The 12,577-nt window shown below is 41.7% G+C and overlaps 1 protein-coding gene across 1 annotated transcript in view; it reads right to left on the reverse strand.

Moving 5' to 3' along the window:
* LOC138265840 (TRPM8 channel-associated factor homolog) overlaps positions 1-12,577 on the reverse strand; it is a 497,333-nt gene that overhangs the window by 450,372 nt on the left and 34,384 nt on the right. Inside the window, exon 2 of the mRNA XM_069213933.1 lies at positions 8,223-8,852. Within this exon, the coding sequence (XP_069070034.1) occupies positions 8,223-8,833 (611 nt within the window). The 5' untranslated portion in view covers positions 8,834-8,852. The remainder of the gene's footprint in view (positions 1-8,222; positions 8,853-12,577) is intronic.

Consider the following 12,577-nt stretch of genomic DNA (forward strand, 5'->3'; position numbering starts at 1 on the left):
TACTGCATGAGCTTCACATGCCTCCTATTTAGGCCTCGGCTGCTCATCTACACTAACCCTAGAAAGCCTGGCTTCTAGACACTGCCTACATTTCATTATTAGGGGATAATTGCACCTGGTGTACCTTAGGTACCCACTACAAACCAGGCCAGCCTCCTACGAGGTAACCCAATATTATCCTATGGGAAAGGTAGGCCTTGCAATAGTGAAAAATGAATTTAGGAGCTTTTCACTGACAGTACATGTCCAACTTTTGAAATTCACTTGGCCCTAATCTCTGGGATATTCAGGGACTACCTTGGTGATGGCTTATAATATATGTATTAAAAAGGAAGGTTTGGGCCTGGAAAAAAGTTTATTTTCTGAATTGAAGATAACAGAGATAAGAGTAGATAAATAATATAATAGCCCATAGCATATATTTGGGGAAAAAGGAAAGGAAAAAAAGAAGAGGAAAAATGAAAAATAGAAATAGCTCATCTATTGTGCCATGCAAGATTTCCGTTCATATAAAATAAAAGACTAGAGTTTCCCTGATAAATGTGTCAAACTACTAGGCTAATAGCAGACTGGTCCACTGGAAGTCATTGTTGTGGCCCGAGTTAGTACTCTTTAACCAAAAAAAACAGCGCTGTTCCTTCTGAAACAGAAAACTTTCCAGACCACATGTTTGGGAGAAATGTTATGGTTTGTCAATAACTGTCCATCGCAGGTCATTCTCGCTTTGCTTAAGCGTCAAGAAACGGTGTATTAGTGTTAGAGTGTTTGCATCTTTTAGTGTCCCAGTTTCTATAATTATCATCTTCCCTCTTCTTTCCATTTCCCACTAGGACATTCCAATGTAAGGTAGGCTACATGGACATTAAATCAAGTAAATAACGTTACTGGTGTTACAATAGGTATGGTGTTTGAATACCCATGAAGTAGTCAACCCAGATCAATTTCCGTGTTGCACTGGAGTGATAACACACTGAGCATAAGCCACATCGGACATAGCCCCTCATCCTTGGAAGTGCCCAAATGAAATCCGGGACGTGTCCATTAGTTATTTTAGGACTGGTGTGTAAAACCATAGCTTTCAGATTTCTGTTGTGCTTGAAAGCAAACATTGATCTTTTCAACTCCATGTCACCAGTATTGAGAATGTGTAATTTTTTTTAGGTCTGCCTTCTTAATAGTAGTTGCCAAATGACTGAAAGTGCATACACATATCAATCTATTCTATATGGGTCTCTGATAATATTCGAGAAGTGCATCTGTGTGATTGCCCCTAGCTTTTTTCCAGTTTTGTGAACCAAATGGGGGGGGGGGGGTAGTTTTTTGTATCCGGTTCTCACTCAGTTCAGTGGCATGATTAAAAAAAAAATCAGGTCAGAGCTGTTTCTTCGAATTCTAAAAAATTGACCTAGAGGTGGGTTGTCACGTAGCGCTCATGGATGGAAATTGTCATATAATAATAATGAATTATGTGCCCTTGGTTTCTTATATGATTCCGACTGTATGTATCCACGTTTAGGGTACAGTTTTAGATCCAAAAAGGGAAGATTAGTCTTACTGTATTAGCAGGTACATCTTATATGATTGTTCCTAGTGTGAATTCCAGAATTCCAGAGTTAAAGCTGAACTACCCTCCCAGAGCCCAAGAACATCACCAATATATCTTTTCCAGAGATGTGCTTGGTATGGATTGGGATCCGGGTAGATATGTACGCTCTCAAAACTGTGCATGTATAAATTAGCTATGCTCTGGATCAAAGTACTGCAATCGAAGTACCTGTGGCTTGCCAGTACCATTGGTTCTGGAACAGAAAGAAATTATTTTTTCATAGCGATTGTGGCACATTCCAATACAAAGAAACGTGGATGTCGTCTGATGTTTGTTCTCACAGTACTTTTTGAGTCTTAGACCACCCTCCAGCCACTGAAATCATCCTCTATTCATCACCACTTAACCTCACACCTATACATGCCACCGCATCAACATTTGTTCACTTAGCCATAACAGTGAGTCATCTAAATAGATATCAACTAGTAATATCACTCAACACCATGAGCTTGCACTGATTTCTCTCTTCCTGTTGAATCAATCAGTCATACTTGCAAAACTCCCTGACCCACACCACCTATTTACCTACAGCCACTCATATGCTAACGCAGCCAAGAACGTCACATAGCTTCTTAACACTTATGTGAGCAACACCATTCACTTGCACATTCCCATCAACACCCACAATATCAAAAACAATTTCTACATCACTCGCCCACAATCAATCTCTTACAACACCCATCACTCTCAGCACCAATCACGTGCCTCATAATAATGCTCACTCATACACTACACCCGACGCTCACCCACATAGCCATGTACATCATCATTCGTTCCTCAATACTGTGACTCAGCCTCTCATAGACTTACACCTGTCTTCCCTCACTCTTTGTCAGGACTGTGTGTCCTCTACTCCTGGATGCTTATCACTTGCCAGTTCTGTATAACCTAAAAATGCTTTGCTGTGTGAGAACAACCAATAAGAAAGTTATAAGGAAGTTAGTTGTGCTCTTCAAAGGCAGTGGCAGTTAATCTGCTTCTCTCTGAGATAGTCGGCAGCCTAGTATGTCAGGTTGTCAGATCTGAGTTACACTACTTCTGGCACACACGTTTCTGCCTGCACGTATGTTGTCTATGTGTATATGTTTTGCTATACACTTTGTTCATTGGCGTGGGCACCTGTATGAGTTTATCTGCTTGTGCACCCACACATGTAACACAACATAGAGGCATTACTACAAACAACGCATTTATCTGAAATAACCCAGCCTCTTTGGCTTTGCCAATGGCTATTATTTTGGTTTGCAAGGGCCTACCAGCTCCATGCATGCTGCTTTCACGCTGCACGCTCATCTTAAGAGTACGTGGCATTCAGCTCATACCTTATTATTATTTTATTGAGCCAAATTTGCGATTGACTTCCATAAATAGGAATAATAATAATAATAATAATAATAGTAATAATAACAAAAGTAATAATAATAATAATAACACTAAAGCATGTAAAAAAAACATTCCGAGTTAGTCACCTGTGTGAATGCCTACATGTGCACCAACAGACAGCCATCTTTCAATATTTTTGTAAAACCCCAACTATAGTTATAATCATTTCAAAATGGCCACGCTTATGTGTCCATGCACGAGAGCTATTTTGGAATGTCTCTTTCAATACTTGATATTGCATTAGCGTTCTGTGAGGCTGGCACGCTTTCAACGCGTCAAATACCTTGACACAGTATACACTGCTAAAAAAATTCAAAAACTTTCAGAGATGGCTGTCTATGCATGTATGAGCCCCTATATTAAATGTTTTTGGATACTTCATTGTTCACTAATGTCTGCCATCGCTAATAAGATAAGCTTTTTGCAAAGCCAACGCGAGACGGCTTGGTTGGCCTATTCTTGTTTTTCTCTGCCATCGTGACTAGAACTCAAGGCTGGTTTGCCACCAATTGTGGGACTTTCCAGTTTTCATTGTGCACTCCCACTGCACCTTGCATAGGAGATCAGTTAAAACAGCATAAAGCATGTTAGGAAACCCAAAGAAATAAGTAAAAAAACAAATACATCTCTTACTCCTTGCTTTTACATTTACAGTACATGTTTGGGGCACATTTCATAAACGCAGATCCTTTTAGCGAGGCAACCACCTGTAGGAAACTGTGTTCTCGAGATTGGAAAAGAGATGCTACACTAGCATTCAATATTAAATACTGGGAAGCTGGGAGCCAAGGAACAATGATTATTGTGCCACATTTAAAAAAACAGTCTTTCCATGTAATAATATAACTATGAAAAGCTAAACAAGTTCTACACTTAACCAAAATAAGTCAGACTGGAGTCTTCCCAGAAAAGCCTAATCCATGTCTCCTTTATTGGCATCAATCTGGAAAGAGAAACCCTGATGCTTATGGTCAGAAGAAGTTGTCAGCCATCCAAATAAGCAATCGAAAGAGAGTTGGGACATATGTGCCCCCTAAAAGCCACCAATCAGACTTTCCATTACGCACTGGCACAAATTACTTGGAAACATGGAAAAATCCTAACCGAGGGCCACATTTGTTTCAATCAATGTCACAATCGTAGGGCATTCAGTCTGGAAATAGAGATAGTGTTAAATTGTATAGCCCTCTACCCCATGTATTTTCTGGCTTGGATAAAGCATAAAATAGAAACTAGGCAAAATCTGCTCCAGGATTCGTTTTGTGGTTATGCCGTCCTTCATTCTTTCAACAAGAAAATGAAGCCCTTAAAGCAAGATGTGAATTATTGTAGAATTCTCAGAGGTTATCAGTTTCTACGTTGGTGGACCTCCAGAACACTGGTCTCCCAGATTCAAATATTTCAAAGACTACAAAGGAAGGTTGGGTGAAGCGTGATGGGCTAAAAGCCCAACATGGCAGATACACTTTTCAGAGCACCTGCCAGGCCTGTGTTTAACTCTACTTAATCAAGTGCCACAGTCGCAGAAACAAATCTTCTCTCGCATCAATACCGAATGAGTAGCAGATTGCATGCCCGATTGCCGAGAGACGAAACTCCGCATGGGAGGAAGCATCCACGAGCTCCAAGCACAACCATCTGCAATGAAACAGCCCTCATGGAATGACCCAGTTTCTACTAAAGAGGTACCCCTGCTATGAATCATTACGGTGAGTGGGCAGACTGAAGGACAAGATGGCAGATTGGGGCTTACTTACTGAGGTGCCCCGGTCTCTCATTGTGATAGGATGTGCTGCCTGACCAGCCCACACCCTAGTCTGCCAGTAAATGTGCTCAGGAAAAGTGACTGGCTGACAACCGAGCCACAGGTATGCATAACTCCAGGGGTACCAGATAGAGATAACTTGAGGGCCCCAGAGACTGTAAACTGAGTGGCATTCCAGTGCCTCTTGGAGCTTCAGCCTTGAGACTGAGAGGAAACTTTAAAGAGAAGTAATATTAGTGAAAGGAAAGAAAACTGGTTTGACTGCCTGAGAGGCCTTACATCCTAGGACTGACAGACTAGACATGACGGCTGAAGACCAGTAAGGGAGGAAGTCGTTAATGATCCCTAGAATTCTCTACACCTGTCACCAAAGGCTATGATGACATATATGCTTCATCAAACCGCTCATCAACCCAAAAGTGATAAATTTGAAAAACCCATGCCCACGAACGAATGAACCCTAGACTGGCAGCAACAAAGGGGTGAGTCAGGGTGATTGTTGTGGCTCTAAGATGACATTGGACACTGCAATAATTCTCCAGGCAATCAAGAGCCCTCATCAGATTCTAGAATTTTGGTTATACGTGGTCCTGCTCAGGGCAGATCTGAAATATGCCATGGACAGAGTCAAAGAGGAGGAGGCCCACATTTTGGAACCAGTAGAGGGTGTACAACACCCAAAGACACAGGTAGGCTGTCTCTTATCCTCAACCAGTTGTGGAATGGGCATAAAATGCAGAACAGATGGCTTACCATAGCAGCTTGTGACTGGTGGGCTTCCCAGACAGGGTGGAGGTGCTCCACCAGAAAACTTCTTGTACACATGGTCTACTTCCAGGGAAACAGAGATGCACCTCCCTTCTGCACATTACACCCTGAACCAGAAGTGCCCCCCCCCCCCCCAAGGCATACTGACCCATTACAACTAATATACAAAGCTCTAAAGACTCTGATTCTATCCTTCAGGTGGCAAACAGGACAGGTACTTTCAACTATAATTCAGCTGGAATATTGATCACACCTCATTACACTGACCCTGTATAACAGCAAAGAAAGACATTTGAGATGGTGAAACAGAAGTTGAGGGCAATGCTACTTGAGTACAAACTCCTCTACGCGGCAAAACGCAAGGTTGTGTTACACTCTATTGGCTCTTTTGCAACACTGGTCAATAGAGCAGAAAGTGCTGAGAAAGCATCCAGGACCTCCAACACAATGGTAAAATAAGATCTACAGGGAAAGAAAAGTGTGGTAGACACTTAGAGCGCAGGGTCTGGGGGAGGTGGAATCGCTTGTGGGGGATTACTCAACTCAGGAGCTGTAGGGAATGCCATACATTAGTACACACTTATTAGTACACCGTTTTTAGAAAGATACCCTGTGGCAAAGCAACATACTCCCAGCAAAAGAGGATATGATTTTGACACACAAAAATGCTAGATGGATAAACACAATGCATGATCACATGCTACTAGGGGCTTCAGAGGCAGGTGCACAGACTGTATTGAAACATCCACAATACGTAACCTTTCTTTAGTTTTTATATCTTGATCAGCATCCTTTCTCTTCTTCCTTCTTTATCCTGATCCATGATTGACTCTGGCACCAGCGCTCAAATACCTAAAAGTGCTATGAGTGAGGCATTCTCCTCTTACAAGTCACACCAGATGGGCACAAACTATAATTTCTTGAAATGTCATGGGTGTCCCATGCTACTTCATGTAGAATTTATGAAATGATCTCGAGAGGTAGCAATATTGATAAGGAATCATCTGTCCTTCCAAATACAGCATATGTTAACTTACTCACAATAACTCTATATTGTAAAAGCAGGATTTCTCTATGACAAATCAATGTAATTAGTTAGCATATACTTCCCATCCCACTGATCTTTACCCTCCTAGAAGGCAGTGGGGCACCCCTAATGTAACTCTAAATGGGGATTCTGGTTCTTGGCGGACACTTTAGTGGCATCATTGACTGAGTTGCTGTCAGAATAGGCACTAGAGTGACCTCATTTCAGGGTCTCACTTGTCTGGCTGTCTTCGCAGAAGCCGTGAGCCTCATAGATGTTTGGCATCACTTTCAACAAGGTGAACGGTGCTGAGCTATGATTCCAGCACACCAAGGTCGTTTTCAAAACTTGATTATTTTCTGACCTTGATCTGAATGTACTGGCGCCAATACTGGCATGGGGAATTTCAGACTACTCACTTGATTAACTCATTCTTGACCCAGGGGGTTACAAGACGAGGGAGTTGGCACCTTGGAGCATGGGGCTAAATTAAATTACATTTAAAAACAACATCATACAGGAATCCATCTTTTATTTTATGCAGCATCAGGGCTCAGTAGCATCCCTAATGACATTATGGGACGTCTGTAATGCCACAAACACAACATGACGCGACATGATCCATCATTGTCCACTCTGGGCTGAGGTGGCCAATGATGAAGCATGTCACATTACGTGAGTGAGCCCGCCTCATACAAGTCTTGAAAATGCCCTGAGATTGATTAGGCAGGTTCCAGGGGTGGTTAGTACTTCTTGGAAATACATACTAAAGATGAAAGCCATAGTACCATATTATTCAATTGCCACGTCATGATATGCTTGTGATAGTTTACCTAAGGCAGACAAGGGGGTTTGCTTTAACCTCCTTTTCTCCCCAAGTGTTATAGAGGCCTTTAATGCCTTCACCATGACTGGAACCATGAGATACATAGCAGAGACAACAGATGCCAGGAACAAGAGGTGTTGCAGTTAGTGACACGCCTATTGGAGTTGGATTCCCAATATCTCACCTCGCAGGGACCTCAATCACTCGAAAATATTGCACACAACAAAACAACACTGGGAAACCTTGCTAGTGGAGAACCTGGATTTCCTTATGGAGCAGATAATATCAGTGGGGAAATACGATGAGTAAGAGGCTACACTGGCTTTGGCCAGGCACAGTGGGTTAGTCATAGGTCCTGCCCTGCAGCAATGTCCTATAGCCAACCCTTGGACAACTGCTTCAGCTCACAGTCTTGACCATGTGCACCGAGGTCACAGAAGGAACATTTGACAGAATGTATCTAGTAGCCTGGAACCCTAAATGGGATTGAGGCTTCAAATGAACCCTCATTGGGACTTCCAGGCAAGCTCAGAATCCTGAACACTGAGCCACAACTGAAAATTGCATATTTTGTTTATTCATTAATTACACAACTCCATCAGTAATGTTAGCATGGCACTTTTTGCACCACCCATGTAAATATCTCACAGGTGTAATTTTACAAACCCATAATTATAATTCTGCACACCCCTACTTAAAGGTATTACTGTTTAAGTGACGGCTTCAGTAATAGTGTTGGCCACATTTTTATTACTATTACAATACATTAAAGCAAAAATAATGTGTTCCAACACAGAATGCTTAGACAGTAAATCAAATTACAAGTAATATAAATTGTGATACCCACTGAACAAAGACTGGATTCATAGGCATTTCCTTGGTGACAGGGAAAATTCCTGCCTCAGCAATATTGGCAGTGAAATGGATTCCAGTCACACGTGTCACTTTGTTTCCAGGAAATTCAGCCATGACATTCTCAAAGCCGTGTTGATGGGACCAGGTCCAGGCTTGACCCCCAATAAGGATACCTGCACCCCTCTTCAAAGACATGATGATGTCCCTACATTGCCTATCATCATAGGCATTCATGCAATACACACCAAAACAGTCTGAGAACTCCTCACTGGATTGAACCTTCTTCTCATGAATTATCTTCAGCAGCAAGTCAAAGCTTGTGTGGATTCCGATCAGTGCATCATGTGAGGGTTTGAGCCACTCCAAGGCATTTTGAAGGAAAGAAGTGAAGTTATGACTTTTCAAGTAGCCTTCATGTGAAATGACCACCACTCGGCCCTTCCCATACTGGGAGGCAGCTATGAGGACCTCCCCTTTGGGACTAACCACTATTGGAAATGCTTTATCGCCATTGAGGAGCAGCTGGCATGGGGCCTCATGCTCAGTAAAGTCCAAAACATTGAGACCTTTGATCAGATTCCTGTACGCCTCTGTGGGAGTCATTTCCAATGGTTTGAGATTCCTAGAAGCAATTAAGAAACATCGTGTCAAAAGACTAGATTGTTGGCATGAAAAACTATTTAACAAGGATTTCAAGTTTCAGCCCAGGTTAATTTAACAATTTGAAGAGCAATAAACAATAGGAAATGGGATAATGTATGTACTTAACCATATGTTCCATGAACAGATATAAAAATCCCATCAAGATGTATAATCGGATAAGAATCCTGCTTTGGCACAGGAAAAGGTACAGTTGACAAAGTCAAGCTTTCAAACAACGACAAGAAAGGGAGCTCTGACTACCAAATTGCAATAACAGTAATACAAAATAGTAGGAACATATCTTTAGGTATGGCCATATCCCCTTTTATGATTTCCACAATACTCCCTGTAACATCTAAGAGACAAATCCAAGTAGTATGACAATTGTGGTATTTACTGTAGTTATTGTACTGGAATGTTAAGAAGTCGTTGGTATGTCATGATAAAGAATGTTATGGTATTCTAGAATAAGGACTTGTGGAGGAGCCGTTGTGGAGTTCAGTCGTGGGTCTCGTTTCTCCATTAAACTTCGTAATATATCTATCTATATTTATGGAATTCCTTTATACGGTGCGTTCCTCTACACTACACTCTTTTATCAAAGAAAAGCATTAAGCTACAAGGCTTCAATGAAATAATTATTTCGATTAAACACAACTTCAAGTTGAAAAATACTGAACTTTGGAACCATTGCTCACTGAGACCAATGTTAGATATCTCACTGTGTAGTCCCAAAAATTGGAATGACAAACTCTGACATAACATAACTTTGACTGAGTGGGTAAATGTTTTTCAGGCATTCCTATGGTGGAAATCAAAAGGCCTAGCAGGCTACCTGAACAAATGAATCTCACTTCAATGATATTAAGCACTAGCCAAAATGATTCATTAAAATAACTACAATTGTGGGTATCATTTATTAGCTCAGGTGGCACTTTCTTCATTTGCAGCAGCTCCATTTGGCATCGGGTTTCTTTCAGCCACGATTGTCTATGTAGCACATATCTATGTACACACATATACATCAGCTGGTTTTTCGTTTTTTCCTTAGCCCAGTGTTGAATCCAGTATGTTGCATACAGGCTTGACTTTTTCCCCGTTAGGGCGTCAGGCCATACTGGCTGCAGCTAGGGATGAGGAGCCTGTACCACTCTCAACTCCTGAGGTCAGGGCAATTAATTAATTATTACATTTCAGGAACCACACTACATACTCTGATCCTGCCGCCTTTCCTAATATAATTTTTGTTGATTTAATCCTTGCAGCATCTTGATATTTTATTACAAAGTGCACACTTATTTCTATTAGCAAACAGGAACTTGGAACTTTTTCACCTCATCCTCCTGCTCTCCGAAAGCGAAGGGTGTATTAGAAAATCTATCGGCAAGGATGCTGATTCTAGTCTGTGGGCTTCAGAGAGTCTAGCAGAGTGCATCTATTCCTCAGTACGGTCTGTAGATTGAAATCTTTGCCGCCTGGACTATTGCTCTCCCACTTCCTCCCCTAACATTGGTCTCTCCTTCCGTCTCCAAATCTCTTCCTCTATATATGCACAGAAAGAATTTTTGGATTTAAGACCAGAGTCACCTACACTTCCACGTGCACTATTTTGGTGGTTGCCTAACAGGTACTAGGCATAGGTTGGAAGAAGCATGGGGCAGGTCTTCCGTATTTCGGTGTGTAGGGCCTGGAAGGGTCTTTGGCCACAAACGTTGCCTTAAATAGCCTAACAACTGGTAAGCCTTTGCCTTACAATTGATGTGTCGCTCTTGATTAGCCTCTTCCCTTTAAATGATCTGATTGCTGATCTTCGATTTAATACTCCCTTACCAGGCTTAACACATGAGCTTTAACAGCCACTCTGATTTATTCTTTTTTCGAATACAACAATTATGCACCCACACTCACAAGACACTCTCCTTCCCTTCTCTCTGCCTACAAGCTACCCCAACAAACCCATAATCTACCCACCTCTCATCCTGTACCCGCAAATTTGCACCTCATCGTTCTCATCCGACGTACTCATCCCCACAACAACACTGTGACCAAAGATCCTCCCCAAAACCTCTTTCCCAACGTCTACTGGCTTCCCCCAAAATATATCCTGCGCTGCCCCTACACTCCCCCACCCCACCTCTGTGTTCCCTCCTTAACTATTAAACCTTTTCCCTTTTGCCCATCAAACCCTTTCTCCAAAACATCACACACCCTCAACCTTTGCAATGTCTTTCCATCACTGCATCACTTAATTACCCATTCTAAACTTCCCCTCCTGTCTGCCACCGCACTAGGTGCATTTCCTATAGAAGTGTTGAACTATAAAATGACATTTGAAGCTCCCACATTCCTCCCAACCACATCAAAAATTTTAAGTGCATCTACCCAGAAGCACAGCACCAGAAATTTCACCTACATTTCCACAAGCACCCAATATGTGCAACTCATGATTCACAATAACAGGCTTTCTCTCCAACAGCAACTCCACTGTACAAGGTCTCATCAACTTACTGTGACCTCACTAAATAAAATTCTCAGTGGATTCTCCCACATATTAACCACTCCTAGCGCTCTCTATCTTGCCCAAATTTCCCAACTAGTGAGCGCAACACAACTCACCATTCTCACTCACTTGTATGCCTCACACTAAGTGCTACATTTAAAGCACAAAATTAGGCCCTGATGGTTTACCAAGTTATTTTATTCAAACCCTTTTACCTTTAACAAATGATACAGAAAACGTAATCACCATCACAAATCATGCATCCCTTCTGCTGCAACACAACAGGCCACACGGTGATGTCAACATATCACTGATACGCCTCACTCCCCAATACAACATTCACAAATGGGGTCAGCCACACCGTCCTGCAATGACTATATCTTATACCCTGTCTGAGCAGCACAGCGACTGCCAATGAACCAGGATGTTTCTTCTTCACTCTTTCACACTTATAAGAGTTTCACTGTGTAATAGACAAGAGAAATTCATGTCAATCAACAGAACAACAGTTAGCCCAAATGTGATACTGACACTGATGTTGACTCAAATAACTCCATAATCAATAGTATACCACATAAGCTGCCTGTTGATAAATACCTGCTCAATGAACTTAAACTAATTTGGTTTTGACCTATAGGCATACATGTTATTTATCACTTAAACATGGTTGAGAGTTGACATGACACCAGCACTTCATAAAGCCATCTATGCTGGATATCGTACTATCACTGAACAATGACAGGAATGAGAGGAGGCGGTTTAGCAACTGTATCTAAATAATCCATAACACTTTCCAAGTCAGAAAAGGTAGCAATATGAGGTTGTGAAGTCCTTCTTCTCAGATGCAATCACAGCCTGACTTTTGTCTGCAATTTTCTCCTGATCTACAGACCACCAGCAAACAACGGAGCCTTCCCAGATGGTTTTTCATAAATGCAGTATTGGGCCTGTCAGCTAAAGTTCTAATCCACGTATACTTGTTGATCTAACCATTTGGTTCAACAAACCTAATAACCACAACCAAATGTCAACCTATTGCGTTGACCCTTACACAACCTACAACAAAGTATTCCTAGGCCAATCCATAAAGCAGGAAATATAGTTGATGTCATCTTTCACAATCCATAACTAATCATTATCCAAAGGCTCATCCAGTTCACATGGTCTGATCACCACATCATTGTACTAGCTTTGGAAGAGCCTTA

The sequence above is a fragment of the Pleurodeles waltl genome, chromosome 2_1 (genome assembly GCF_031143425.1).
Source record: "Pleurodeles waltl isolate 20211129_DDA chromosome 2_1, aPleWal1.hap1.20221129, whole genome shotgun sequence".
Lineage (NCBI taxonomy): Eukaryota > Metazoa > Chordata > Amphibia > Caudata > Salamandridae > Pleurodeles > Pleurodeles waltl.